Source organism: Megalops cyprinoides, chromosome 24 (genome assembly GCF_013368585.1).
Source record: "Megalops cyprinoides isolate fMegCyp1 chromosome 24, fMegCyp1.pri, whole genome shotgun sequence".
In the NCBI taxonomy this organism is placed as follows: domain Eukaryota; kingdom Metazoa; phylum Chordata; class Actinopteri; order Elopiformes; family Megalopidae; genus Megalops; species Megalops cyprinoides.
This window is the reverse complement of record NC_050606.1, coordinates 16542232-16568346: the sequence shown is the minus strand read 5'-3', so window position 1 is coordinate 16568346 and position 26115 is coordinate 16542232. Positions and strand designations below refer to the sequence as shown.

At 45.2% G+C, this 26115-nt stretch overlaps 2 protein-coding genes across 2 annotated transcripts; both read right to left on the bottom strand.

Moving 5' to 3' along the window:
• Positions 1-272: 272 nt before the first annotated feature.
• Positions 273-3644, bottom strand: ccr9a (chemokine (C-C motif) receptor 9a). The gene is made up of 3 exons (XM_036519430.1): positions 3558-3644; positions 2920-2962; positions 273-1727 (listed from the first exon to the last, which is right to left on the bottom strand). The coding sequence occupies exons 2-3, from the start codon at positions 2950-2952 to the stop codon at positions 681-683; spliced, it is 1080 nt and encodes a 359-aa protein (XP_036375323.1). The 5' UTR covers positions 2953-2962; positions 3558-3644; the 3' UTR covers positions 273-680.
• A 12660-nt stretch (positions 3645-16304) lies between these two features.
• zgc:136930 (uncharacterized protein LOC563946 homolog) lies at positions 16305-24935 on the bottom strand. The gene is made up of 10 exons (XM_036519604.1): positions 24268-24935; positions 23260-23320; positions 22814-22909; positions 21909-22088; positions 21121-21246; positions 18462-18682; positions 18087-18127; positions 17182-17265; positions 16750-16788; positions 16305-16464 (listed from the first exon to the last, which is right to left on the bottom strand). Exons 1-10 carry the CDS (start codon positions 24933-24935, stop codon positions 16421-16423), a joined length of 1560 nt encoding a protein of 519 aa, XP_036375497.1. The 3' UTR covers positions 16305-16420.
• Between the last annotated feature and the right edge of the window lie 1180 nt (positions 24936-26115).

Here is a 26115-nt window from a genome sequence, read left to right as displayed (position 1 = left end):
CATGTATTACAGACTATGATTTCACCTGTCTGTATGTTGCAATATATACTACAAGAAATGCATGAAATAGTATGCTTAAAGGTGGGAAGAATCAGTCTATATTCAAATATAGGCAGTATATTTTCAAATACATGAAAATTTGTATTTCACTCAGTCACTAGTGAGCAGAAAGCCAGGTGGTCTGGACTGTTGGGGGAATTTTGAATGTGGTTTTTGAGGAACAAACAATGTCACCTGAAACACAACTGAAATCAAAGCTAGGCCACTGTGTGTTAATGCTCTCAGTAAAAGTCAGAGGGGAACGCCATTGTCTCTATAGCCATCACCCGAGATACCTCAGCCAGTGAGGATGTCCCCTACACCAAAGTCCATCAAAGGGCCCAGAGATCAATGGTTCCACCTCTATTTCTGTGAGAAACAATCCCATCATGCCTCCAGAGGCAGCCATCTCTGCTTTCCCAGGTGTGGCCCCTGCAGTCGGGAATGTTCGAATGTGTGCCTTCTGTGAGCCCACCTGGTGGAAAGCCATATCACTCCCTGTGCAGTACAGAAAGGCGCTCTTGGCAAACACATCTGCCCTGGGAGGCAAACACAGGGACGCAGCCAACAGAACACTGAGGCTCAGACCTGCCCATGTTACAAAGTCGACATAAAGAGTGACTCCAGGTGCGGGGAGCGTGCTACAGAGAGAGAGCCCGGGTGGTCTCTGTGTCGGACATAACGGACGAGCGCTTGGGGCCTGCGGACAGCTTGCTGAGCTTGCCATGGCCGCAGCTGCAGGGCTGGAAGATCTTGGCCAGGTCCTTGCGGAAGCGCACCCCGATGAAGGCGTAGAGGAAGGGGTTAAGGCAGCTGTGCAGGTAGGCCAGGCTCTTCATCACCTGGCTGGCGATGTCGAAGCGCCGCGCCTCCTCGCAGTCGGTGATGGTGGTGTTGGCCGCCTGCGCCGCCTCCACCACCAGGACGCTGTTGTACGGCAGCTGGGAGAGGACAAACACGGCCACCACGGCCAGGATCACCCGCAGGGCCTTGTGCTTCTCGAAGTTCTTCGCCTGCAGCAGGGTGCGGATGATGACGAAGTAGCAGAAGAACATGACCAGGAAGGGCAGGCAGAAGCCCATGCAGATCTGCAGCGAGAGGACCAGGATCTTGGTGCGGTTGTTCTGGTTGGCCCAGTAGACCATGGAGCAGTAGGAGTTGCCATCAAATTCCTTGACCTGAGCGAAGAGAAACTCTGGCAAGGCCAGGGCTGCGGCAAGCAGCCAGACCACCACGCACACCACCTTGCTGTAGAGGAGCATCTTCCTCTTGGAGTTCTGGGCCTTGGTGGCCCGGACGATGGCGATGTAGCGGTCCACGCTGATGCAGGTCAGCAGCAGCATGCTGCTGAAGAAGTTGATCTTGTAGACGGCCGACACCAGCTTGCACATCACGTGGCCGAAGTACCACCCCTGGGTGGCGTCGGCGGCCCAGAAGGGCAGCGTGCCCAGGAACAGGAGGTCGGCCACGGCCAGGTTGAGCAGGTACACGTCGGTCATGGTCTTCAGGCGATTGCGGAAGTGGAGGTAGATCCACACCACCAGCAGGTTGCCGACGGCTCCCAGTATGAAAATGGACCAGTACAGGGGGGGCTCATAGTACCCCCGGAATTCCCGGACGGAAGCCTTATCACACATGGTCTCCAGGTACTCAGTGGTAGAGCTGGTGCTGCCATCTTCATAATCATCCTGTATGAAAGAAGAGGACGGTCATGTCACCAATGGAGGTACAGTATATTGCGCAAGTTCGGATATTCAGACTAAACAAGCCAGAAACCTGAAATATATAGTTTGCAGACATTCTGAGCCTGTATCATGTTTTTAATATCATCTAGAAGCTTTTTTATTGATTCAATACCCTCCAAATGTTTAAAAAATATTCAAAGATGGGTGATTCCTTTTCATTTTTTCCCACTAGCAAAAAAGTGTGGACACACCCTCTACCCATACAAAGTAATAAACGTGTTCAAAAAAAAACACAAGACACTATTGACTTCCTGCCAACGGGTTGTTGTGTCTGGAGCTACCCTGGCAGCATGCCAACACAATGCCACATGTCGACAGAATGCCTCAGTGATGTTCTCAACAAAAGGCTCAAACCTCAACATGTCACACTGAGGACATCATGTCCTCAGAGGCAGAAACCTCAGCAAGAGGTTGCCTCCTCTTGCCAGCCTCAGTGAGCACATTACGAGACAGAGGAGCCCACTTCCTCAGAAGCACATGTCAACAACAGGGCACAGCACAAATCTTCACAGATACAGGTTCTGTATAAGCAGCAGGTAGATTATGGGAAGTTAGTTCTTTCCATGAAAGTATGTTCCACACTCTTCTACAACATGCCTTTTCTGTATCACTTTCCTGTCCCTTACGAGTGTTGTATGGTATTGTTTTGGCTTATGCTCTGAGTGTGACCCAGGTATTAATATCCAGAGGTGGAAAACCCCGGCTTCAGAAAGCAAAAGTCCTACCATGTATTTGTTCTAGCCATTCACTAAACAAGGTGATTTCATTAATTAGTTCCTCTACCTGGGTGAACAGTTGTGCTAAATAAATTCAGCTGGTGTAGTGCATGGGTGGAACAAATACGTGGCAGGACTTTTACTTTCTGAAGCCGGGGTTTTCCACCTTTGTTAATATCCAATTTAATTTGTTAAAAAGCGTTAATACTGTATGATAATTGCCTTCCCAGATCATTAGATGGCAGCCGACACCTTTCTTTCTTAAGTGGTCTTTGGGGGTTGCATTTTGCATATACATGATTGCATATACATGCTGTATATTGAAATGTGCGCATGCACTCACACACACACACACACACACATACACAGACACAGCAATAAATGGTGAAAGAAATGTTGTGCATTTAGCAGACACTTACATAATCTGATGTTGTAGATTCATACAGAGGCATCTTGGCTGATCTGGAAGAAAAGGAATGGAAAAAGCTGAAACACAGTATCTTGCTGCTTATAGTAGTACACAGAGACAGAGAACATTGTCTGTTATACACTGGAGGATACTTCTGTAACGCAGACCGGATCACCAACCGCAAAAATATGATTTGATAAAATATATGTAATGGAATGAAACGAACTGACATCAAGGAGTTCGTTCCCATCCGAATACATATTGATCCATACAGAAATACATAGGCTTGCTTGTATCGGTGCGTTAATGGATATTGGTTTGCGTACACTTTCATTGATAGTAGCGCATTAAATTTCGTGGTTACACATATTCATTCACCTTCAGGTGACATCGAAACGTGAAGCGTACCAAACCCGTGCTTTAAAGATGATTAGATTTGCTCTTGTGGCATCGGTAGCACCAAAGACAGCTCACCACAGACTAACGCTGCTGGAGATTCAATCAGTCCGTAAACGTGCTGCGTGCATTCTGTAAATAAGCTCATCCCCGCAACAGTGAAATGAATATATTTAAAAAGCTTAAAATATGGAAAGTGTTCCGCTCCCAATTCAGTCCTTTCGGTATTTTTTTTAGATCAGATGTACTTACCAGTGTAAAACTGAGACCGAATGTGAGGAATCTGCGCTGCGACCGATTAGGCAGTCGTTTCGTGCTTCACTGTCACTTAACTGTCAGCGTATCTGTAGTCCTACAACTGTCTGCTCTTCTTCACCTTATAAAGTTTCAGTTCGACTGTAGTATGACGTACTTTCAGTCGTTGCTCATCACTGCGGTTTTTCTCATCCCTAGGGACAGTTTTGTGTAGACGCATGTAATAAAACATATTTTTTCTCTCATTTTCACTCATTTCAATTTCTTTTTGCCTGTGTGGGGTTACGAAAAGAGCCCGCGTTTATTTTGATCACTTTTCGCACATATATTGTACGTGTATCTAACCTGTTTGAGAGGTTGGAGACAGGTTATTATAAATCAGCGTAAATATTGTGCAACAAAACGATTAAAATGTGCCTCGTGTTTCATGTTTTATTTATGCAGTGCATTAACTGAAATGCAGCCTCAGTATCGGTTATACCTAGCGAGAGGTTACAGGTTTGATTTCAGTCAAGCTTGGACCCTGGTTCCATGTTATTCCATTATTAATCAAAACAATATTCTGTCTGATTTCTAAAAATACAGGAACGTGAAAATATCAAAGTAGTGTGTCTGAGCGTGGGATCAGCACGCGCTGCTGCAGAAGGTGCAGTTCAGAGCTCCTGGCATAAAGTTGCATTTATACCTTCAAATGGTCATCAGGTTCACGTTGTCCCAAGGAGCTATCAAGCAGGGGTTCCTACATGTTCTGCTTCTCAAATCACTGTTGTGAACAGGTAGTACGTGTGGTGTCTGTCTGTGGATGTCAAAGACATACAGGGTGAGACGTGAATGAGGTACCTTAGTAGAAACTGGATAGCTTTTGAAAGACGATACAAGAAAGGACTTAAAAAAGGCTGACAGCTCACGTTAAACAAGCTTTAAGTCAAGAATTATTTTCCAGTGGATACAAAGAGGGTAGTTGTAACAGTGGGAGAGGTACAGTGATTATTTAAATGTCATTAGTGCTTTAATCTTTGGCAAATGTTGAAAGATGAGTGGCAAAGCAGGTGGAGGTGAATTAACTGGGACAACTTTTAATTGCTATTGGAACTCAGGAGATGGAGAGGAACCCATTACCATGTAAACTGAGGCATATGCACAGAATTATAACAACAGTCAAGTAATCCCACACAAAGTGCAGTGTTTTTTGGTCAGATTTAATCAATGTATTGTACAGACATACAGCAACTGAGAAATGATACTGGGATCGAAACTAAAGTGCCCCCACACCACCACCACACACGCATGTATTCAGTTGATTAAAAAAACAGGGGGTGGTTTTTTTTTCTTCATTGTTCATGATTTCAGAGCCATGGCTAATGGCACAGCCATCTTCAGCGCTATTTTTTAAACACCCCAGAAGTCCACAGGCCTTGTGCGCTGTCTGTACTGAACAATCTAGCTATTTCAGTGTTCCATCATCAGGCCACCTGACAGCCCTGGCTCAATATTAGTGAGAGACTGGTCTGGGATTTGAACCAACAACTCACCGAGTCCAGAGCCATAGAGATCACGCCACATCACAGCCTCAGTACCAACTAGATCCTGTCATCACCTAAAAAGTTATGCCAAAGTACAGCGCCTCTGCCTTCCACAAATTATACACAGCTGAGGCATAATTCATATTGAGAAAGAGACAAGCACGCTAAACAGCACCTTTCATGGAAGAAATGCATTGTTTTGCAATTATAGTGAAGTCATGAGGATGAATAAATTCAGTTTTTTCTTCCTGTAGGCTTCTCATTTGTGAGAGCTATGATGAGACTACAATTCTTGAAATTTCCTGTTGACCTCTACTAACTTCATATGTGGTCTGATGATCACTGTCTCTCAAGTCTGTAAAATGTGACTGCGGCTTACTGCAATGTTGTAAGTGCCCGGTGGGTTAAATCCAGCCATTATTTCTGCACCAGTGGGCTCCTTGCTCACCATGCCAGAAGAAATGGTGTGTAAACGCTCCAGTGTGTTAGAAAGTAACCCTTTAAGTTCAAGGAGCGGCTGATGGGACTTTCCTGTAGCTCAGAGTCACCCGTGAAAGTGCTGACATCACGCTAAGACTGCAGGGGAGTCACATCACCACCGCCTGACTGTGCAGAGATTGCTGTCTCAATGCGGACCAGTCGACGTCATTCAAGAAGATCATCTGAGGTCAAAGCAAAGAAAGACTGGGGTAACATTCACAGGACAGGAAACTGGTTTGATTTATTGACTGTGGCTTTGTCAGTGATTTAACTTTTACATTATATTATTGTTATTTAGCAGATACTCTTATCCAAAGCAACATACATAGATTTTTGACATGTTATCCATTTATACAGCTGAATATTTACTGACGCAAGAGTGAGTTAAGTACTTTGGCCAAGGATACAGGAGCAATGCCCCAGCGGGGAATTGAACCAGCAACCTTTCAGTTACAAGCCCTGTGTCTTACCAACTACAGTACAACTCTTGGCCTTCACACTCCCATGCCTTTAAAGGACAGTTTCAAGTTTGCCGCCTTCTCTCAACAACAGATTCCTTTTATTACACTAGTGCCTCATCAGCAGGACACACCTCACTCGAGACCACCGGCGCTTGGCAGTCCGGTTGACATGGCGACGACAGCTCCTGATGCTGGTTTGTGCCCGTTTGAAGCCATCAGTCTCCTTTCCCCTTTGTGAATCATCCCCTCCGTCTCGGTCATTTGAATTTCTCTTGACGTCAAAATTGCACCAAGGGCAATTGCCAAGGGACACAAACAGGCCATAAAAGGGGGATTCCAAAAAAAGGAGAATTTCTCAAAAACATTCACAAGTAATGTCAGCATGCCCTACGGTTCATCACATTCAAGAGTACACCACATACGAATTTCAGAATTTCCCTGCCAACCTGAGAAGACCTGGTACTTCCCTTTGATTTGGGTATCATGTCCTCCATGTGATCTCTGAGCGCACAGAGACGCACTGCCTTAATGGAACAAGGCCAACCTATTATCTCTCCGCCAGCGCCAGTGTACAGTTACTGCGTCTGAGGAACTAGAGAATTCCTCTGTCTCGGGCACCTCAGGATACATTTTTAATCCCTAATTAGTCTATCCCCCCTCTACCTAGTGTTGAATGTAAGTTAGACATTTGACACATGCACGTATCCTGGCTTGCAGCTTGGCCCCAGACTCCATCTCTGTTACCTCTCTAAGATTCTCATTTAATTGTCATTGCAACATCTTCTCCATCTCTCTTATACACCAAAGACTCATGCACTTAAAATAATGGCTTGGCATCATCTTGCTGTAATCAGGCACCAATCAATGGCATTTCTCTATAGGAGACATATGTGACTGTGTGTTTGCGTGCGTGTGTGCATGTGCATGTCTGTGTATGTCTTTGTTTTCTTTCACAAGTATTGCATTTCCCCCCATTGCTTTGGCAATACAGGCTCATGTCAAAGACTGACAAGATGAGCCCAGAGGATGAACCCTCCTTTAATATCCAAAGTTGCTTTTTACAGCTTCTTTGGGGAACCTGCCTAATTTGTCTTATAGTGGACCAAGGGTGTTTCTCTCCAAAGGAAAATGTATTTCTAAAGGCTAAAATACATGTATGAGCTTAACTTTAATCTTAGGCTCCTGAAACTCCACAATTATAAATAAATCCTGAAAATGAGCTTAGGTGGCCTTCACAAGACTGACTGATGACTTGGTACATCCAACCGAAACCCAAGAGATTTCTATTTTTGTTTTTCAAAGGAAACGCCTGGGTATCTTTTAAAGTCACTCGTCTCTTCTCTTGTGTCGGCACAGTAAGAGGAATATTAACATGTTTAGGGGTTTTCTGTAAATTGGGAAGAAAAAAACATAAGCATGGGATAAGATATTCAGAGAGAACTGGGGAGAATTTCACAGGGAAAGCAATTGTAACATACTCCCTTTGAGCCAACAGCCTGGACTCCTCACCAAGAAGGGTCAAATCAATATGCAAACAAGCAGATGTGCATAATAAACATTGAGAAATCCCCATTGGAGAGAATGCTTTTTCAGACATTTGGGAAGGTGTCAGTTAGTTTGTTGTATGATGCTTTATTTGAGGTGTCAGGTTTGGATAAACAACAGGAAATTATGGGAAAAATAATTGACCAGTACAATTGATTATGAAGCTTGGGAGGATGTCTGGAGATATGCCAAAACAATTTCACTTTGTAATCGGGCTAAAGCAATCCAGTTGAAGATAATACATAAGTTACATATTTCCTCTAACCGCAGAAATGCTTTCAAATTCATCATTTTCACCTCTATGCCTTAAATGTAAGACTGAAATTGGTACATTAACTCACTGCTTATAGTCGTGTCATAGGTTACAGAGGTACTGGTACAACATACTTTGTGAAATGCAGACGATCCTGGGTAAAGAGTTAGAGCTAGATCCTTTACCACTGTTATTGGGCCTACCCAGTAGAAACGTTATTACTACAATCACCAGAAGGTTATACAACATTATGACCTTTGCCGCAAGGAAAAATATCCTCTTGCAGTGGACTAGTGACAATCCCCCCTCTGTGAAGGACTGGCAAAGAATACTCATGGAAATAATACCACTAGAATATCTAACATGTATAACTCACTGCAAAACAGATCACTTCTATAACATATGGCAGCCATTTCTAAATTATTTGGACACTGAAACTTCAGCTATTTTATTGCAAGGATTTTCATAAATTAGACCATCACCTATGTGGGACTAAAGTGCTTTTATATTGCTGTCGTTCGAAATGAGCTGGTTATTTATATGATTGTTAAACATACTTCACTTAGTAACTTGGATTACTGTAGGTTGTTATAAGGCAGTTTTTGTTGTTTAAAGTGTAAAAATCCAATAAAATGTAGAGGAAAAAAGGGAAAAAAAAAACATTGAGAGCATGGACCGCAGTATGGGTCATGGAGAATCTTTATGCAGAGTGATACAAAGCAGAAATAAACAGCTGTCCACAACGACCCTTTGTGTTGCGTATAAAGCTTTGTCATTCGTGCATGTGTGCGTGCATGTGAGAGCTACCTCGTGCTAGTGTCATCATCACACAACTTTTGACTTTTCGACGCAAACAAGTATCAGAGAAGAGGAAGGAGGCCAATGAAAAACAACCCTCTGTCACGGCAGTCTGTTCCCCTTTCTGCGCACACAATAAGCCGTGCACGAGCATGTGTGCGAAAGGGAGAGAGGGGCCTCTTGGTTTCAGCCGCCACCTATCCCACTTGTTTCTGTGGTTTTTAGCCTAAGTGTAAGCAAATACAAAGGTAACCATATAGTTAAGTGGAAAATCAATGTTTTTTGCTGCAGCTTCTTTCTCTGATATTGGAGCAAGCCCACAAAACGGTTGACAAGAGAGGGCTATGCTTCCGTTACAGTGCAGACGATATTTAGCACTGAGAGCCAAGAATTATGGTTTCCAAGACTGGTGTATTTTTTGGGAAGTTGCCACAGAGATGCTGAACTGTATGGCATGAGAGGGAAGAAAAAAATGAACAAAATTGTATATTGGCTTACTGATATTCGCATAAATGGAAGCATAGATGTGGGTTGGTTCATTGGAAAAACATACAGGATGAAATTGAGGGTCAAAGGGGAATCTCACTTGCTGATGCAGGCAAATGTGACTTCTGTGACGTTTTAGAAAAATTGTTTAGAATATTGTGACCTTTTTTTAATGTAGTGACCACTGATTACCAAAACTCCCTTCTGAACATTGGATTCCTATGATTCTGTTGGACTTCTTCCCAACAAAAAGCTACTGTATTTCAGACTGATGATTTTCAGAACAGATCCATCCTGTGTGTACTTTTGCTCTTCATAAACTGGATTTTGGATGGATATGGATTTGCCTTTTGTTGGACCATCAAGCGCTTGCATGCTTAACATTGTTAAGGTGTCGAACTCCGTGACCTCCGATGAATGACATCCATTTCCACAACTGAAAGGTCAGGGGTTTCAGTAGGAGTTCCCAGAGCGCAGGACCGTTGCGTATTCTTAGCTCTCGGTAATACGCAAAACACTGCGTACAGTAGGAGGGGCCAGTGGGGATGACCACTGAGAGAGAAGCGAAAGTGATGCCTGGAGCTAAAGAGGGAGGTAATCCTTAGCTATTCTCATTGTGCTCCACACAGGTATGGACAACAAGGGCCAGAGCTTCCAAAGGCTAATACTGTATAAAGCAATGCTGACTTCAGACACAACTTCCAAGCAGAAGCAAACAACACAGAATTAAGCTGTACATGAGAAGATAAAAAGAAACATTTTCTTGGATTAGTTAGTCTGTGTTGGCCTAACCTTCTTGCGCTTTTATTGAACCAGCCCAGTCTCCAGCCCTGGCTGGTTTCACATTCTTTCACCTTTACCTGTCAGGCCAGTTAAAAAATAGTGCCAGAGTGGGCAGCACCTCTAACAGAAACAAGCAACAGTGATAAGAATTCTACCAGTCAGGTAGACTTCAACCCCGCCTTAGTGATGCTGTTTCCTTAAACGTACAAAAGTGCATCACACCATCTGCCCACCACCACAAAATGTTCTTTGCGCTTGCCCCCATACAAACTCAGTTGCACGTGGGTGCACTGCGCAAGTGAACTTGCCACAAAAGAACACACAGACTGAAAACTGAGACTGAGAGCACACAGACTGAGGTCAGAATCTGTGGTGCCCGAAGAGAGAAGAAAGCGAGGAGCTTCTCACTCTTAAAGTGGCAAAGCCTTGTAGTTCATCTGGGACCATCTCAGAAACAATACCAATTCAGAATGTAAAATAAAGGGAGGTTTTTTCTTTATTCTGTTGAAAACCACCTGGAATGGTTCTTTGGGAAAATAATATCAAGGTGAAGTGATGCTGACAGGGACAGGAATTTGCTTTTAAGAATCATGTTGAATTTCCCAACTTCCCAGGTATAATTCTGTTCTGTTGTTCTACTACATGCAGTTTATTCTTATATCAGTAGTTCTTATAAATGGAGTCCACTGCGCTTACGCTTTCCAAAGAGGTTAAAGATACTGAGATTAGAAGTACGTGAGATTGCACAGGGCTCTGACACTGACAGTTCTTTAGAAAACAGCTAAATGTACCCTACAGTCATTAAACCACAGATACAGGCCCTGCAGAAAGGATACATTCAGTACACGATAAGGAGAGCTAAAACTGATTTTGCATAGCAGTAGCATGCCCATGTAAGAGATACTAGAACAGATGTCTCTAAAATCACAACAGTTATCCCAGCACTGGGGGTGTGCGAAATAACCACCAACGCCTTCTCAGGGAATGCCCGCCTACTGCCAGGGTATTCGTGACAACAGTCATTCCTGTAGCATGGCAGTTTGGCTGGGTGAAACTGCCACGCTCGAGATGGAGAAAAACTACCTTCTCTCCCCGCTTGCCAGCAGAGCCGTTATCTTGTTGCTGTCAGTGTACCCTCGCAGGAGTTCGCATGACAAGCTCAGACCACAAATCAACACTGCGGAACAGTTCAGACACCATCCAGACCACAAAAACACACACACATAGGCGCACACACAAACACACGCCACACACAAAGCACAGTCGCAAATACCCGAAACTTCTCACCGACTCACATGCACACACACTCACCACTCCGCTATACAAACTATGCAAATGTGTCTTGGTTTGCACAAAATGTCAGACCTATCATCACAATCGATGTATTGATCTCATTTGTGTCATTTTTGTTTACGCTGCCAGGGTGCAGTAACCCCTGCTTAGCTTGTAACCATAAGGATACTAGTTCAGTTCCCCACTTCCCTCCCCAAGGCACTGCTGCTGCACTGCCCTTGTATGAGGTACTTAACCCAGAATATCCAGCTGTATAAAGGCGTAACATGTAAAATTGTAAACCATGTTGATACTTGACGATAATGTAATGTAATGTATGCTCTGCCCTGATAACATTGAAGCTTCAAATGTTAAAAGAACGTTGAATTTAGATTAAGGAAGGAAAAACACAGTGTCTGTATTAACAGACGCTGCAATCTAGAGTAGTCAATCTACAGTTCCTTCCTGTAAACAATAACCAGTTTAGTTTTGTTGAGGCTTAGTTCCAAGAAAGCCTTGCACTACAAGCACTCTCGGAGATAGCACGGCTGCGTGATTCATAACACACCTTTACACAAGATATACCCAAAGTGGGATTTCTGAGAGCTTCTGAAAATAAGTAACCTTATTTTCAGAAGCTAAGGAGTAATATAAGTAATATAATTACTTTTAATAAGTAATATGTTTCTATGTAGAGAGAACATAAAATATGTTAGAGTAGAAGACACTGGAGGAATTCTAATGCAATTGATTAAAACCTTTAGGCAAACTGATTTCTAACAAAAAAAATCTGAGTTCTCCATGTCAAAGTTCCAATTAATAGTGTATGGAGGCACATTGATCCTAGTTCGTGGGCAAGAAAATATCAAAAACACATCTTTCTTACTGAGCATGTATGATCCTCTGGTTGTAAGCATCCTTATCAATATCTAACTGACAGGCAAGCTTCAGGAGACTCCATCAGCTTCCTCAGCTGCACCATCCATTTAAAAACATTAAAGAACATGAGAGGAAAATTTGTGTGGTCTGATATCATTGAAATTGACAATGCCTGTCTTGTTGAAAAGGGGTAATACGGGATGCCTTCCCTGATATTAGCACGTTACAGAGGTAATGTCAGTGGAACCATGGAACAGAACTGTCGTATTAATACAATCAAGCCCAGAGTCTCTCTTAGATTGAAATCTTCACAATTCACCTGTTGAACAGTAATCATAATCAGTAGCCAGGCGGCAGTATGGCAATCCCTTTTTTTCTCCCAATTCAGGATTGGTGGTTAGATACGGACACAGTATTGTGAACAGGCACAGGCAACAGCTACTTTCGTACTGCAAGTCCCACAGTGCACCACATCGGGACACAAGCTGATTGAAGGAAGGGCGGATCCCCACTGATGTCACCAAGGGATTATGCAGGCGCCTTATGAGCTGTCAGATGGCACTGTGACATGTGCTCCCATGTCCCCACCCGGACCCCCCAGCAGAATATAGCACATTTTTTCCACCACAGGGAGGTTCCCCTCTTTGTCAGTGACCATCATGACCATCAATCCCTCATGTTTTTCAGCCTTTTGTTCTAATACAACAACTCAAAACTTACCTGGGTGACCCTCAGGAAATTCTGAACCCAAAGATCATACATGGGATTACTGAGGGATCACAAAAAAGAGTTTGACACATAGGCCATGAATACAATCATTAATTTTCCAGCAAGACATTCCACATTGTGCAGACAGAACAGTGTCATAGAACCTCACAAACTTTTTTTTCTTTGGGCGGGGGGTTCAAGGCGCAAACAGTTTTTTACATGACAGGTTGACAACACACTAAATGGCCACCTTAAGTTTAAATGCATTATTACCCCTGATAAACTTACCCAGGAGTCAAATTATTTATAAATAATGTCCACATAATTAAGGGTGGCAGGACCTCCTCCGCAGAAAAAAGAGAACTTGAAATGACACAGTAGGAGTAGGATGATGCACTGGAGAACTATTGACCTGTTTGTAAACCTAACCTGTAAAATGAATCCAAACCTAACCCATGGAATTAATCCTGTTCTAACTTGTAACATTTATTTTCACAGGATAAACTGCACACGTTAGATAAAACCGTAACTCAGTGAAGTGAGTAGTCAAGGTTAAATCGGGCCTCATAGAATGTTGCAACTCTCATCTCCTCCCCCATCCTGCCACAAACATGGATCACATGATCACTGTGTTGACCACAGTGGGCTTCAGTAAAGAACAGTGCAATGTTTTTTTTTTCGTCAAATGCATGAAAAACAATCTCTTGCTTTGCTGACATTCACCTGTTATTAACAGACGGTGCATGACCAGTTGGCTCTGATCTCCCTTGATGATGGGGCCTTTGATGATGAGCTGTGGGTGACTCGGACAGGTACTTATCAGTCAGTGGTGACTCGTGGTCACAGGGCCTGGACACATGCCATCCAGAGAGAAGAAAATCACTTGCAGGTTTGGCACGGCACGCGTGCTGAGCTTTGACTCTAAAAGCAGACACACTGACGTCATGCATCAGCAAAAAGCAGAAGTCCACCAGACTTGTTTGTCTGTTTTTTTGTTGTTAGAGACTTACACTGTCTGTGGTCAGTCTTACTCATACAGATGAACTTATGCCAGTGTTTTACAATAGTATATGTGGATCTGATGTAGCAATATGTACACCTAACTGTTCACATTCTCATAGATCATGTCGTCCAATAAACTGTATACATCTGCAGCTATGAATTCACCATGATATGCAGCAATCAAAACACCTTAATTATTGGTTGCAGACATTTAGCAGACATTTTTACTGGAATTTTACTTTTAGGTATGGAACGCCAGTCAGTACCAGACCAAAGCAAAGACTTTTCTCCTGGTTGGTTGTTTTTGTTGTTGTTTTTTTTTTTTTAAATTTGATTAACCCTTTATTCAGTCAGGAAGAGACATCTCATTTCTCTCTCGCAGGGACAACATGGTGAAGCAAGGAGAGCAGGGTATGAATAGCCCCTCAGCTGCAGTGGGTATAGTTAGGATGCCATTTTTGGTAAGTGGCCAGACCACTTAGGTTAGCATCCCTACAGAGCTACAGGTCTGGTTCTGTGGGATCCTTAATGGCTACACGGAGTCTATACATCAGTTTAATGTCTCATCTGAAAAATGGCACCTCCAACGGTCTAGTGTCCCCATCACTAGAGAGCTGCATTAGATTTTAAGTGGCTCAGATGGAAGAAAACCACCAATTGACCTACCAGCACCAGTAACGGAATGAACCCGGCTTCATGACTAGGCCTTCCATCCAAGTACCAAGCTCAGGTCCCCGCTGCTTTAACCATCTGATAGAAAAAGGTCACCGAGTAGTGTCACTGCTGACCAGATTGGTTGCGTAACTGATATCCTGACCACGACAATGTCCTGGAGGGCGCAGAGCACGGCATGCGGGCAGAGAGACTGTGGGAACCAAAAAACGGCAGGGGCGAGAAAAATTTAAAAACAGGACCGAAACAGGAAGTTCCGCTCAGTCCCCTCGCTGTACAGTATGTGCTTTTCAAAGGCATCAGCGGAACTCTTCCTTCTGTTGCCACAAGCGCTGTTCTGCTCCGACCAGGCTTGCGTGCGTTTCCTGAGGGCGCGGGGAAACAGAGGGGTCGAATTTCACCTCCTGGGTGCCACCTGTGACCGCGCCTCTCTGGCGCATGCTCACAGCTGAAAACACAGAGGAGGTAACCGGTTTGGGACAGCTGACAGCCTTCCCACTCCAGGTTTAGCATCTCAGTATTTTGCAACTCTTCGTTTGCCTTTCAAGGCAATAGGAAAAGGCTGTTTCTGGAAATGAAACACTCAACCCGTTGCCATAGTTTCCATTGTTCTTCCTGTGTTTTTTTTTTTTTTATTTTGGGTTCAGAAATGTTTAGCAACGAGGTAAGAAAATGCATTTAGCAGGAAAGTGCCAAACTGACCTCTAATCAGGGTTTAGAGTAGGATCACAGTTACTCTCACTTGCTGGACACTGATCAGAGATCATTGTTAAATCAATGAGGGACCTAGGAGATGAGGAGGTGATGTATAACCATGGTGTTTCTGGTGACTAGTATGTAAGCATTGCTCTAACCAGGGATGTTTCTAGCTGCTGAAAAGATGCGGGGCTAAGTCAAGTTTGCCTGGGGCTTGTCTTTTGTCATGGTAGGGTGGGGAGGTTACATCTACCTTTATAATAAATAAATATTATCACACCAGACGCTGCAAGTCAAGTTCTGCTCTGTTACACAGTCTGTCTGTTGTTTTGCTATAAACACCTCCTTTTTCAGGGCGAAAATATTTGGGGCTAGGCTTAAAATATTCGGGGCTCAGACCTAAAATGATCGGACCTAACGATGCCACTGGCTCTAACCCTGCAGAGAGTAAGCCACTGCGATGTCTTCTGTATTATACTCCAGTCTCCACACATGCTCCATGTGCTCTGTGTGGCTAACATTAGAGGGACAGAGAATGACAGAATCTGAAACAGGGTTGTAGCAGTGCACGTGATGTCAGAGTACCCGCCTGAGTGGATTCAATGGGAAATTTCTAAGATTCCAGGTGAACTGCAAAGCCATGGTCCAGAGCTAGATCATACGAAATCTAAAGTATCCATTAATTTAAAAAAAAAAGTTTGCCTCACCAATTACATGATTGAGGTCAACTGAGCTCCACAGACATTCTGTAGTTTGATTGTTTTGTGAATGAAATTACACAGACATAGATATGTCTCCATAGATCCAATACATTTTGTTCACTAAAAGTAAAGATGTAGGCAATGTAGGAATCCCTAGGTAAAAGGAATTAGCCCACCATGTCGGGCAGTGTCTATTGTTATACTAGCCATCTAATCCCTAGATTAGATGGAACATTCTGTCTGATGTCCATATCCCTGTGTGGGATCCCCTTAGGGAGGAACATTAGAGAGGAATTTTGAAGTCACACCAGAAGAAATGCAGTGTCCAATCTAGCCATACTATATTTATGTTGTCTATAATGTATAATGTATAATCACACTCTGGACAGCTCATTAACTTTATTTGAAGCAGGCGTGACCTTGCAATGAAGAGACAAGCACAGTCATGTTCAAGATGGAGGATTTATTGGGTAATGGAGGGGAGGGAGGGGGGTTCATGCTCCAGGAGGAGACGAGAGAGGTAGGATGGGGTGGGCATGAGCGTGGGTGTGGAGGTGTGCCGTGGCAGGACGTCCAGGTGGCCCAGTGACCTATGTGGGACTCAGGCAGACTCTGCGTCGGAGATGACGGAGGTTTCTGTGTGTTCTTGAAAGGGAGACAGGCACATTATGAACATGCTGAGTTGGAAGTGAAAGCTGCTAACAGTGAATGAAAGAGTCTTATTGTGTAATGCTGGGGTCAGGTGTACCCTGGGAAAGTGGCATGTGTCGAATACCACAGTGGAAAATGAAACCCCTACAGATCTCCTGTCTGAAGTTTCTTAATCAGGACTGGTAATGACTGGGTAAATATATGTTATTGTGTGCTGTGCCTCTCATTCATATGATGCTAGAAGTGGAATATCTCAAGCAAACTAAACAGATTCCTCACCTGTGATGATTTCTTTTACCTGTATCCCTCCAGCCCCAGCTAAGGAGAGAGTGCGAGAGAGAGAGAGGGAGAGAGAGAGGAAGGTCAGGTCTGCTACGCATGACATGGGCAAGGGCCTTTTCCTGTACAAATGCTCCATCCATGGCATCAGGTACAGTCAGACCTATGAAACTCTCATTGTACATTAATACTCAGGAGTGTGATGCAATTCAAGCCATGCTGTGTACAGCAATGTAGCCTTGTTCTCCCCTATGTCTTGGCACTGTGTTATAACAGTCTACGCTATTAACATCCTCACAGCGCTGCTATAACGTTGAGAGAGTGTTACAGTCTCACAAAAGCTTCAAGAAGTTTCAGTGCTGGCTGCTTGCTACACTGCCCAGCTCTAGCCAGAGACTGCGGGGGGAGGCCGTGTCTGAGGGGCGGACTTGCCTGCCAGGTATCTAGTTAGCGTGTCTCCTTGGACGGAGTGTGGGGGGGTGTTCTGGGGGGTGCTGGAGTGTGGGGCATCCCACCCTGAGAGAGGGAAAAGCGCAAGTGCGTGAGGGCACTGTCCACCCCACACTCCCCTCTGCCCCCCAGACCTTTCACCCAAAGCAGACCTTTTACCCTGGCTGAATAAGGTCTGTTACCGGTAAAAGGTCAATGTCTCCGGCCCTAACAATAGAACATTGCCCACAGGTGGAGACAACAGAAATTTTTTCTCGGCCTCTGTCTCTAGTTCTTTCTCTCTCTGTCTGTCTCTCTCTCACACGCAAACCCTGACAGACCTCAATTATATTGGCACGTCATCTTAAAACAGTATCTGTGAAATGCGTGTGTGTGCGTGTGTGCGTGCGTGCATGTGTGCGTGAGCATGTGCATGCTCCATATTGTCTGGCATTAGAGCACAGATGTCCCAGGGGCAGCATGAGTAAGCTCCCCGGAGCATCGACAGAAAACAGCACTGCACACTCAACTCACTGAATGCATGCGAACACGACAAAAAAGTAACATAATTGAATCACACAAAAAACGCTCCAATGTTGATGACCGAATGTCAAACTTCCACATGTGAGATGCTGGATGGATTGAGTCGGAGGACATGTTGCCCTCTGGTCTTGAATACGGAATTTTTAATCTGATTATCAGGAACCCACATGGGGAAATCACAGCTTTTTTTTTTGTGGCACTGCTTCTGTAAACACCAAAACCTCTCCAAAGTTTGGAATATCCCCTAATTTTACCATCCAACCGATACCATGGACTTCCAGTTAACGCTGGGCACTGCTCTGAGAGCAGCTATCTTTTCAGGACAGTTCAAATCTAGGAATTGGATTCTTGTCATCTTTTCTTACCTGAGAATGTGTAGCTGGTTTCTGTGAAGGACTCTGGCATTCTGAAAGACAGATCACAAACAAGTGGTGATCAGCCCAGGCCGCAAGTGTCTATTCACAGATAGCCTCACTAGATGTTTTGTGCCAAAGAAGAGAGACAATGACTCCAGGCTTAGGTTTAACAAAGGCTTAGGTAAGAATCATAAAAGTAGTTTTGTCAGAAAATGACATTGTCAGAGATACAGGACTGCCATATACACAACAAGTCAGGTACCATGGCAATAAAGTAGTGAGTAAATCCCTCAACCAACCAATCAGGCTCTCAGCACCCACTGACTCAACCAATCAGCAATGCACACAAACAAGAGAATCCACCCAGTGAGGCCGACGACTTACTTGAAGTCGTTCCCCTCCAGCAGTTTCCTGTAAGTAGATATCTCCACATCCAGGGCCAGCTTGATGTCCAGTAGCTCCTGGTAGGCGAGGATCTTCTTGTGCAGGTCGGACTTGGCCACCTCGATGGCCGAGGTCAGGCTGGCGATCTGGGCCTGGTACTCAGCCACACCCACGGTGGAGTGGGCCTGCGCCTCTGCCAGACTGTGCTCCAAGGTGAGGTGCTGGAGGAAGGAGGGAACGGGGGGAGGGGGGGGGAGGGAGAAGGAGAGGAGTGGGTGAGTGCTGGAAGGTTACTGAGGTCTGTGGAGCTGGCTGAGGAAGCGAAAGAGTATAGCCCACGAACGAGAGAAAACTGCATCCTTCCTCATAATCCTCAAAAAACTATTCTCTGTGAATGTTCGAAAACATAGAGACCAGCATTTATGATAGCGGTTATTGGTCTTCTTCCTATACATTTACATTTAGCAAGCTAAACAAATATCAAAGCAGATCATTAAACGTGTTACTTTAATTTTAAATATCTGTCGACTCTATACAGCTTTAAGTGTTGTTCTATGGGCATATTACAGAACGTTATTTCCTGTAAACATTGTTCAAATAGTTTTGGGAAATAAAAAAGCATAGCAGTTGGCACCCTCAGGTTGATGACATCTGGATAGCCCCCCACTTCATCTTTGAATAGGCTGCACGCATGAGACAAATTCGCTAGAACAGCGTCAGTTGGTTCTGGGAAGGCTGCGTTGCAGCTGCGAGTGAAGCCTGCTGCGGTGGGGGGGGAGTTTGGTGCCTCGCGAAGCAGACGCCTGAGGAAACCACTTCCTTTCTTGTTTGCAGTCGGCTTCCTGTAAGCTGTGATTTATTCGGCGATGATTATCGCCTCCCCCCCTGGGAATCAGGCCTGCCGCAGGTACACACAGCTGGCCGTTTTTCTGCCGACCCGCGCGAATTCGGTTTTTTCGCGCTCTCAGCGAAGAGCCGGCCCGGCGAAACAAGAAGCCGTCGCACAGCGCCGGGGAGGAAGCAGGCAGCAGGCGCTAACGTTTCAGGATCTGTGTTTAACAAACCAGGGCACTGATCACGTAGGCCTGAAAATCAGTGCCAATCGGTGCAGTCAGGCTTGCACCCTGCGCCCACTTTCCGGCTTCTGCTTAACCACTCGGTTTCAAAGTGAAGCACACCAAAAGTCTCTAAGTTTTTGTACCAAAACCAAACTGGTGAGAAAACATTGTACAATGTCACAACAAATACATAATTGATATACAGTGTATATATACCCTATATATATACATATATATATATATATATATATATATATATATATATATATATATATATATATATATGTGTGTGTATATGTATATGTATATATATATACACACACACACACTTGAATTATATATATTACACACCAAACATACATATCTTATATCTTATAGATACCAAATTTTTTATATTTACTGGCATCTTTAGTTCTACTGGTTAATACTGGTACATACTCCATATTACTTTTTTCTTACATGTATTCTTAATCTTCTTAAAGATTCTTCCCATATCTTCCCATATCTTTCATTGTCAAGTGTTGCATCTTTGTTGCATCTTTGTTGCATCTTTCTTTCAACACATTGATCTTGACCTGGTTTTCACCTTTCGTTCACTGTTCAGAAATCAGCATCTTAAATATGTTTGTGTTTTGTTTGCCATTTGAGCTGCCTGATTTCCCTGGCCCCTCACCATGCTTGAGTAGGCACAGCTGCTTCTGAGCCTATTGTTGCTCTTCCTGTTTGCTGAAGAGCAGGTGCTGTATGAGCACCCGTTCAAAATATGCCGCTAACGAGTCACCCGACATCACTGCGGCATTGCATAATCGTTGCGACAGATAACACGATCGATCGTGGTAGACCTGCATTTCAAACGCACGGGTGTCTTGCTTCCATTCTTGTTTGACTCTGATCTCTGAATTCTCTATAAAAGCATCTGTGGCGTGCAAAGGACTTTCCAGTCTTGGCCCGAAAATTCCCCCTCTGACAGAACAGAAATGGAAACCTTCCTCAGGTTACCTCAAACCTTCATCAAAGGCATCGGGCATCACCCCTTGATTTCACCTGCAGTCACTACACTAAAGTTTTTGATCCCCAAGATATGTTTTTTTTCTCTGTTGCTGATTCACTGTGAAGCAAGAAACCATAGCTGGGAACAAGGGAGGCCTTAAAACTGTCAGTGCTGATTGCGAATCAAATGATTCAAATATGATCAAATATGTACAGACACATATACAACAATTACAGTTGGTAAACGTTACTCTTTTATATCACTGTTTGGCACAATGTAACCGCTATGATTTAAAGTAATATGGCTTTTATCATTGCAAGGTTCCATATTCACTTCACTGTGATGTAAGAAGATTAGAATGGTTAGGTACTATGGATTAAATGACATGCTTTTTTTCAGTATACATCCCTAATTATTCTGTACCTATTTTGCCGTCGTTCTTGTTGCTCTTCCATTGATACATATTTAATGTACAGGCCCATATTAGCCTCATAAGGCGCTATATATGACAGTGTCTGCTAAATGAATAAACCAGTAAATGTTTGTATATGTATTGTAATAACAGGTACATGAGGCACAGCACACAGGCAGTGAGGGGCTGGCGACTTACCGTGGACAGCAGGCTCTGCAGCTCTAAGCTCAGGGCCTGCAGCTCCTTCTTGGCGGATGTAACCTCCAGCTTGGCGGTGGAGAGGGCCTCTGTGCTCTTTTCCGTCGCTGTCTGAATCTCCTCCATCTGCAGGGGGCAGGGAGAGAGGCGTTCAGTCAGTCACATTGATTCTGACATTCAGCACTCTGGTGCGGCAAAGAACCTCAGACTCTTTATACATGGACCAGACAGTCAGGTTGGTGTGTTCTGAAAAATCTCTGCCATTGTTGGAGCTGCACATGTTCTGACTCCCTTGCTCATTCTGAATACTCTTGAAGAGAAATGGTCTAAAACAGAAAATCGGTATACTGTAAAATACTGTCAATTTGAGAGTACACATGTGAGACAGGGATGTTATAACAGAACATCTGTCAGTGCACTGATTTTGTAAATTCATATTTTAGAATGTTAGCATCAACAATCGATGGACTGAATTCAGAGTTTGTAGAAACAAAGTTGCCTTGTAATACAGATTGGCTATACCTTGTGTACCCTAAGTAATATTGTGTGGAGATTACTTTGAGTTTGAGTCTAGACTACTACTGTTGATATGATCAGTAAACAGCTGAGTTTGGAGTAATAATCATGATATGACCAATGCCTTGTGTTCGGGGTAATAATCACAATCTGAGCAATACCTTGAGTGTGGAGTGGTAATCATAATATGAGTGATACCTTGAATTTGGAGCAATAAATACATTGTGAGTGATACCTTGAGTTTGGGGCAATAATTTCATTATGAGTGATACCTTGAGTTTGTAATAGTTGTCTGCCTCCTCTTTGTGCTGCTGCACTGACTTCTCGTACTCCATCCTCATCTTGTTGAGCGCGTCCGTGATGTCGAAGGACTTGCCGGTGTCCACCTCGATCATAGACACAGACGTTTCCATGGTGCTGGTTCCCAGCTTGGACTGGAGGGAGGACAGCTCCTGAGGAGACAGACACACAGACACCTTCAGACAGACATCCAAGACCACCGATATTTGAAGACACTTACACATCCTCAACGTAGCTGAGACCCATGCAGTCATATCACTTTCCACAGATACACTGTCAGGGTTTCAGAGACTGCTACCAGAAATGACCAGCAGGTGTCCTCGCGAGAGCCTGTCTGTCCCTTTTTGCCCACTGCTTCCCTGAGTTTCCACCAGAGGTTCTGACTTCCTGTTTGTGCCTTACCCAATCTAGTTAATCAGTCCCACCTGTGTCGTGTTAGTCTGATCATGTGTTTTCGTGCCCTATATAAGCCCTGCCTGCTTCCTTTGTAGTCTACTCAGTCTTGAGCAACCCTGCTTTGTGTATGCTCCTGTACACAAAGCCTGGTGGTTTTTGAGCCACAAGTAAAGGCACTGTGTTTCTTCATAATCTATCTGTGATCTGCGTGATCTATGCAAGCGGATTCCACCTGCTAACTTGTTACACACACAGTAAGAGTTAAACTCAGGTGGGTAAGAGTTAAGACGCTGAGGCAAGCAGTTCTGCTGCCCTGGGGCTATGAACTCTAGCAACATCAACTAAAGTCATAAAGCAGCGGAGTTATGAGGTCACATGACTGTGCATTCCTCTACAGTCATGCAGCAACACAATCTAAGCTCCTGCAGCCTCCTGGTCACAGAGTCATGTAGCCTGTGGTCACGGTCACTCGTTTCCACACCTCTTCCTGGGTCTTGGTGACGAATTCCAGCTCGTTCTTTAAGCTGCTGTACTTGGCGTCCAGCTCGATGCGCATTTCGGATGCCGCCTCAATATCCTGGGGGGAGCAGAGAGACAGGCCATTACTTACTGTTGGGGCTTCCTCAATCTATGCCACTAAGATAAGGTAATCACTGCTGACCAAGCTGACAGGAGAGAGAGGTGACAAGTCAGATCAATTAACATGAGCTTCTACCATTATCTTAGGACACCAAGGCACTTGTATGCTATGTCCTGCACCCTGTCCTGTCCATTTAGTGTTTGCCTAAAATCAGTGGGTGTAGTGTTACATCCACAGCCCTTTTGAAGCCCTTTAACACCAGACAAGTTTATCACCCAATCAAACATTCCATCATCTCACGGATCACCCCTCCCTCCCTTAACTCCTCCCTGCTCTCTGCCTCTTACCTTCTTCATAGCAGCAATGTCAGCCTCCAGCTGGAATTTCACACCCTGTTCGAAATCTAACCTACGAACACAGGACAAATATGAAATATGTATAGCCCAGTACTGATATGCAGCTCAAACATGCTTTTCCATCAGGCTATGTCATGCAGCTGTTCCTAAAGCAAGCTCCGTTCACTACACTTCGCACAGTTCAGTTGTGAGGGTGCAACTGTGCTACCCCGCACATTAAGATGTACTATTCCAGTCTGGATTCTGCAAATGCATAAAGCTGGGCAAGACACAAGGAGTTAACCAGATGGGTTGTGCGTTATTTGCTCTTAGCTAGCTTGTTTGCTGTTTATGAACTAAATGGGGTCCCCAAATGGGTTTTGACTATACAAGTAATTACTCAAACAGAGAAAATGAAACACTTGTTGGATTATGAAAGCATTCTGATATAAGATTGTTGTTCAGGAAGGGTAAGATAAGCCATACAAAAGAAAAATGTAGATATAGCAATTGAAAAATAAGAAAGTGAAAGTGAATCGTTGGAATGATTCAAATTCACCACTGAGGGCTGCGCAATCTTTTTAACTCTTAAGATGGCACATATAGTAGAACATTTTTTCATTGCATATTTCAGGAAATGTTGCCAGATACGGTTATGCTAAGCCCGTTCTTATTCACGGACACCAAAAAAATTGAGTACGCATAACTTCAAACTCTGTTTCAAGCATCTAAACTGGTAAGCATCTCGGTCAGCTGATGCACTGAATTGTCTCACAAGGAAAATGATATTTTTGTCAGGCAGGCAGTTTTTATTCTTAGTTTTATTCTAAACAGGTGCAAACAGAGGTCTGTATGTTTTGAAAGCTATCAACAATACAATAAATATAAGAATGAAAAAAAATGCGATCTAGTGATTGTAATGTTATTCAATATCAGCCATCAAAGCCCCCAATGCGATATATTATATGTCATGCTTTATGCACGTTTCATGAAACGTTTGAGAGGCAGACGGACACCTACTTGGCTTTGAGCTCGTGGGCGGTGCCGCGCACGTTGTCCAGCTCGATCTCCAGCTTGACGGTGTCGAGCGTGAGCGTCTCCAGCGTGCTGCGGTACTCGCCGAGCTGGGCCTCGTACTCCACGGTGGTGGCGCTGGAGGACTCGGGCGACATGTCCGTGCCGCCGGTCAGCTGCGACAGCTTGGCCTCCAGGGCGGCGTTCTCCTGTTGCAGCGCCTGCACCTTGGCGATGTAGGCGGAGAAGCGGTCGTTCAGGGTGGAGAGGGTATGCTTCTCCGCCTCGCGCGAGAGGACGGGCACGGCGGCGGACGCCAGGGCGGGCCCCGCCGCCAGCGCTGAGCCGGCGCTCAGCCCACCGGCCGCAATGGTGCGGCCCATGGCGAAGGCGGGGCTGATCGCCAGCGCGCCACCGGCTCCGGCTCCAGCACCTCCTCCGCCACCCAGCCCCAACCCGAGCCCGAACCCTGCCCCCGCTCCGCTGCCTAACCCCAGGCCCAGCCCGGCTCCCCCTCCCAGCCCCAGCCCCATCCCCAAACCCAGGCCCCCTCCCAAACCCAGGCCGGCACCTCCGCCGAGACCCAGCCCCAACCCCAACCTGGCCCCGCCGCCACCCCGCGCCAGCCCGCCCCCCGCGGACAGCCTTGAAGAGGACACCAGGGACAAGGACATGTCGAAATGCTGAGCGTTCACCACGTTCACCGCAGGCAGCTAGGAGCAACCAGGAGCATGAGCGAGCTCCCCACCTGGCTCCCTGCCTTTATAGAGACCCCAGAGAGGGGGGGGGGGGTGTGAGGGGCAGGGAAGGGCCGACACTCCTGACTGGGCTGTCGCAAACGTGGCCCCGCCCTGCCACACCCCATTCTTTCTTCAACCCACTACTGCAGGATAAGCATCGGTGTATAACCACACCCCCAGTGCTGGAGCTGTCTGTGTGTTTTATTAGGTTGAGACAAGAGTCCCTTAAGGGCGGTAAACTGGAGATTTAATCCCCAGCTATCCAGGAGATTTAATACCCAGCCTCATTCAGCAAACGCTCTGCGCAGCGTGGCGTTTTGGACAATAGAAGTGATATTAAAACAGATAAAGCTTGTTAACATCTGGCTCCCTTGGCTTTATTTGCTGCCCACTTCATAGGCTAGCGGTCTGTGGTTTGTGGATATTTTTTAATCTGACCTGGTGTGTGCATGGCACAATGCCAACGCTGCCCTGCAAGATGCAATTGCTGCGGTTTTGTCAGGTGCTGCACAAGTCTGGTCAAATCTGCAGCACATCTGTGCTACAGCCACTGTAAAACACCAGCTTGCTCCCTTCAGGAAACAGTTACCAACACAGGTGTGTGTGTGTGTTCATCTCGCAAAGGCAAGAAACAGTATCCCAAACACATATATGTACCCCACTCTGCCAAAACACAGAACTATCCGCAAATGCCATGCTTCTGCTGAAGCCTCCATATAACAAAATCGCTTTATTTCTGACGCCAATAAAACAAGGAATTTATACAACGAGATGGTGGAGTGACAGGAGAAGCTGCCCGGTCTTGAAAGCCTGCAGGTGGCTTCGGCGGGGTCCCTGTGAGGGCCGGGGCAAGGGGCGGGGGGTTTGGGGGGGCGGGGGGCGTGGGTGTGTGTGCGTGCCTCTGCGCGGCAGGTGCAGCCAGCATGCCTTCCCTGTGGAGACTTGCTCTCATTACCAGTGTCAATCAAAGGCACAGCCGGCTCACATTCATTCCTGCATCTCCTCTGCCGAAGCCTGCAGACCGCTGGGGACGAACTCCGGTGAGCCCGCGGCAACCCCCCCCCTTGAATGCTTCGCTCTGTGACCTCGGACGGCTAAGATGAGACGGCCTTCG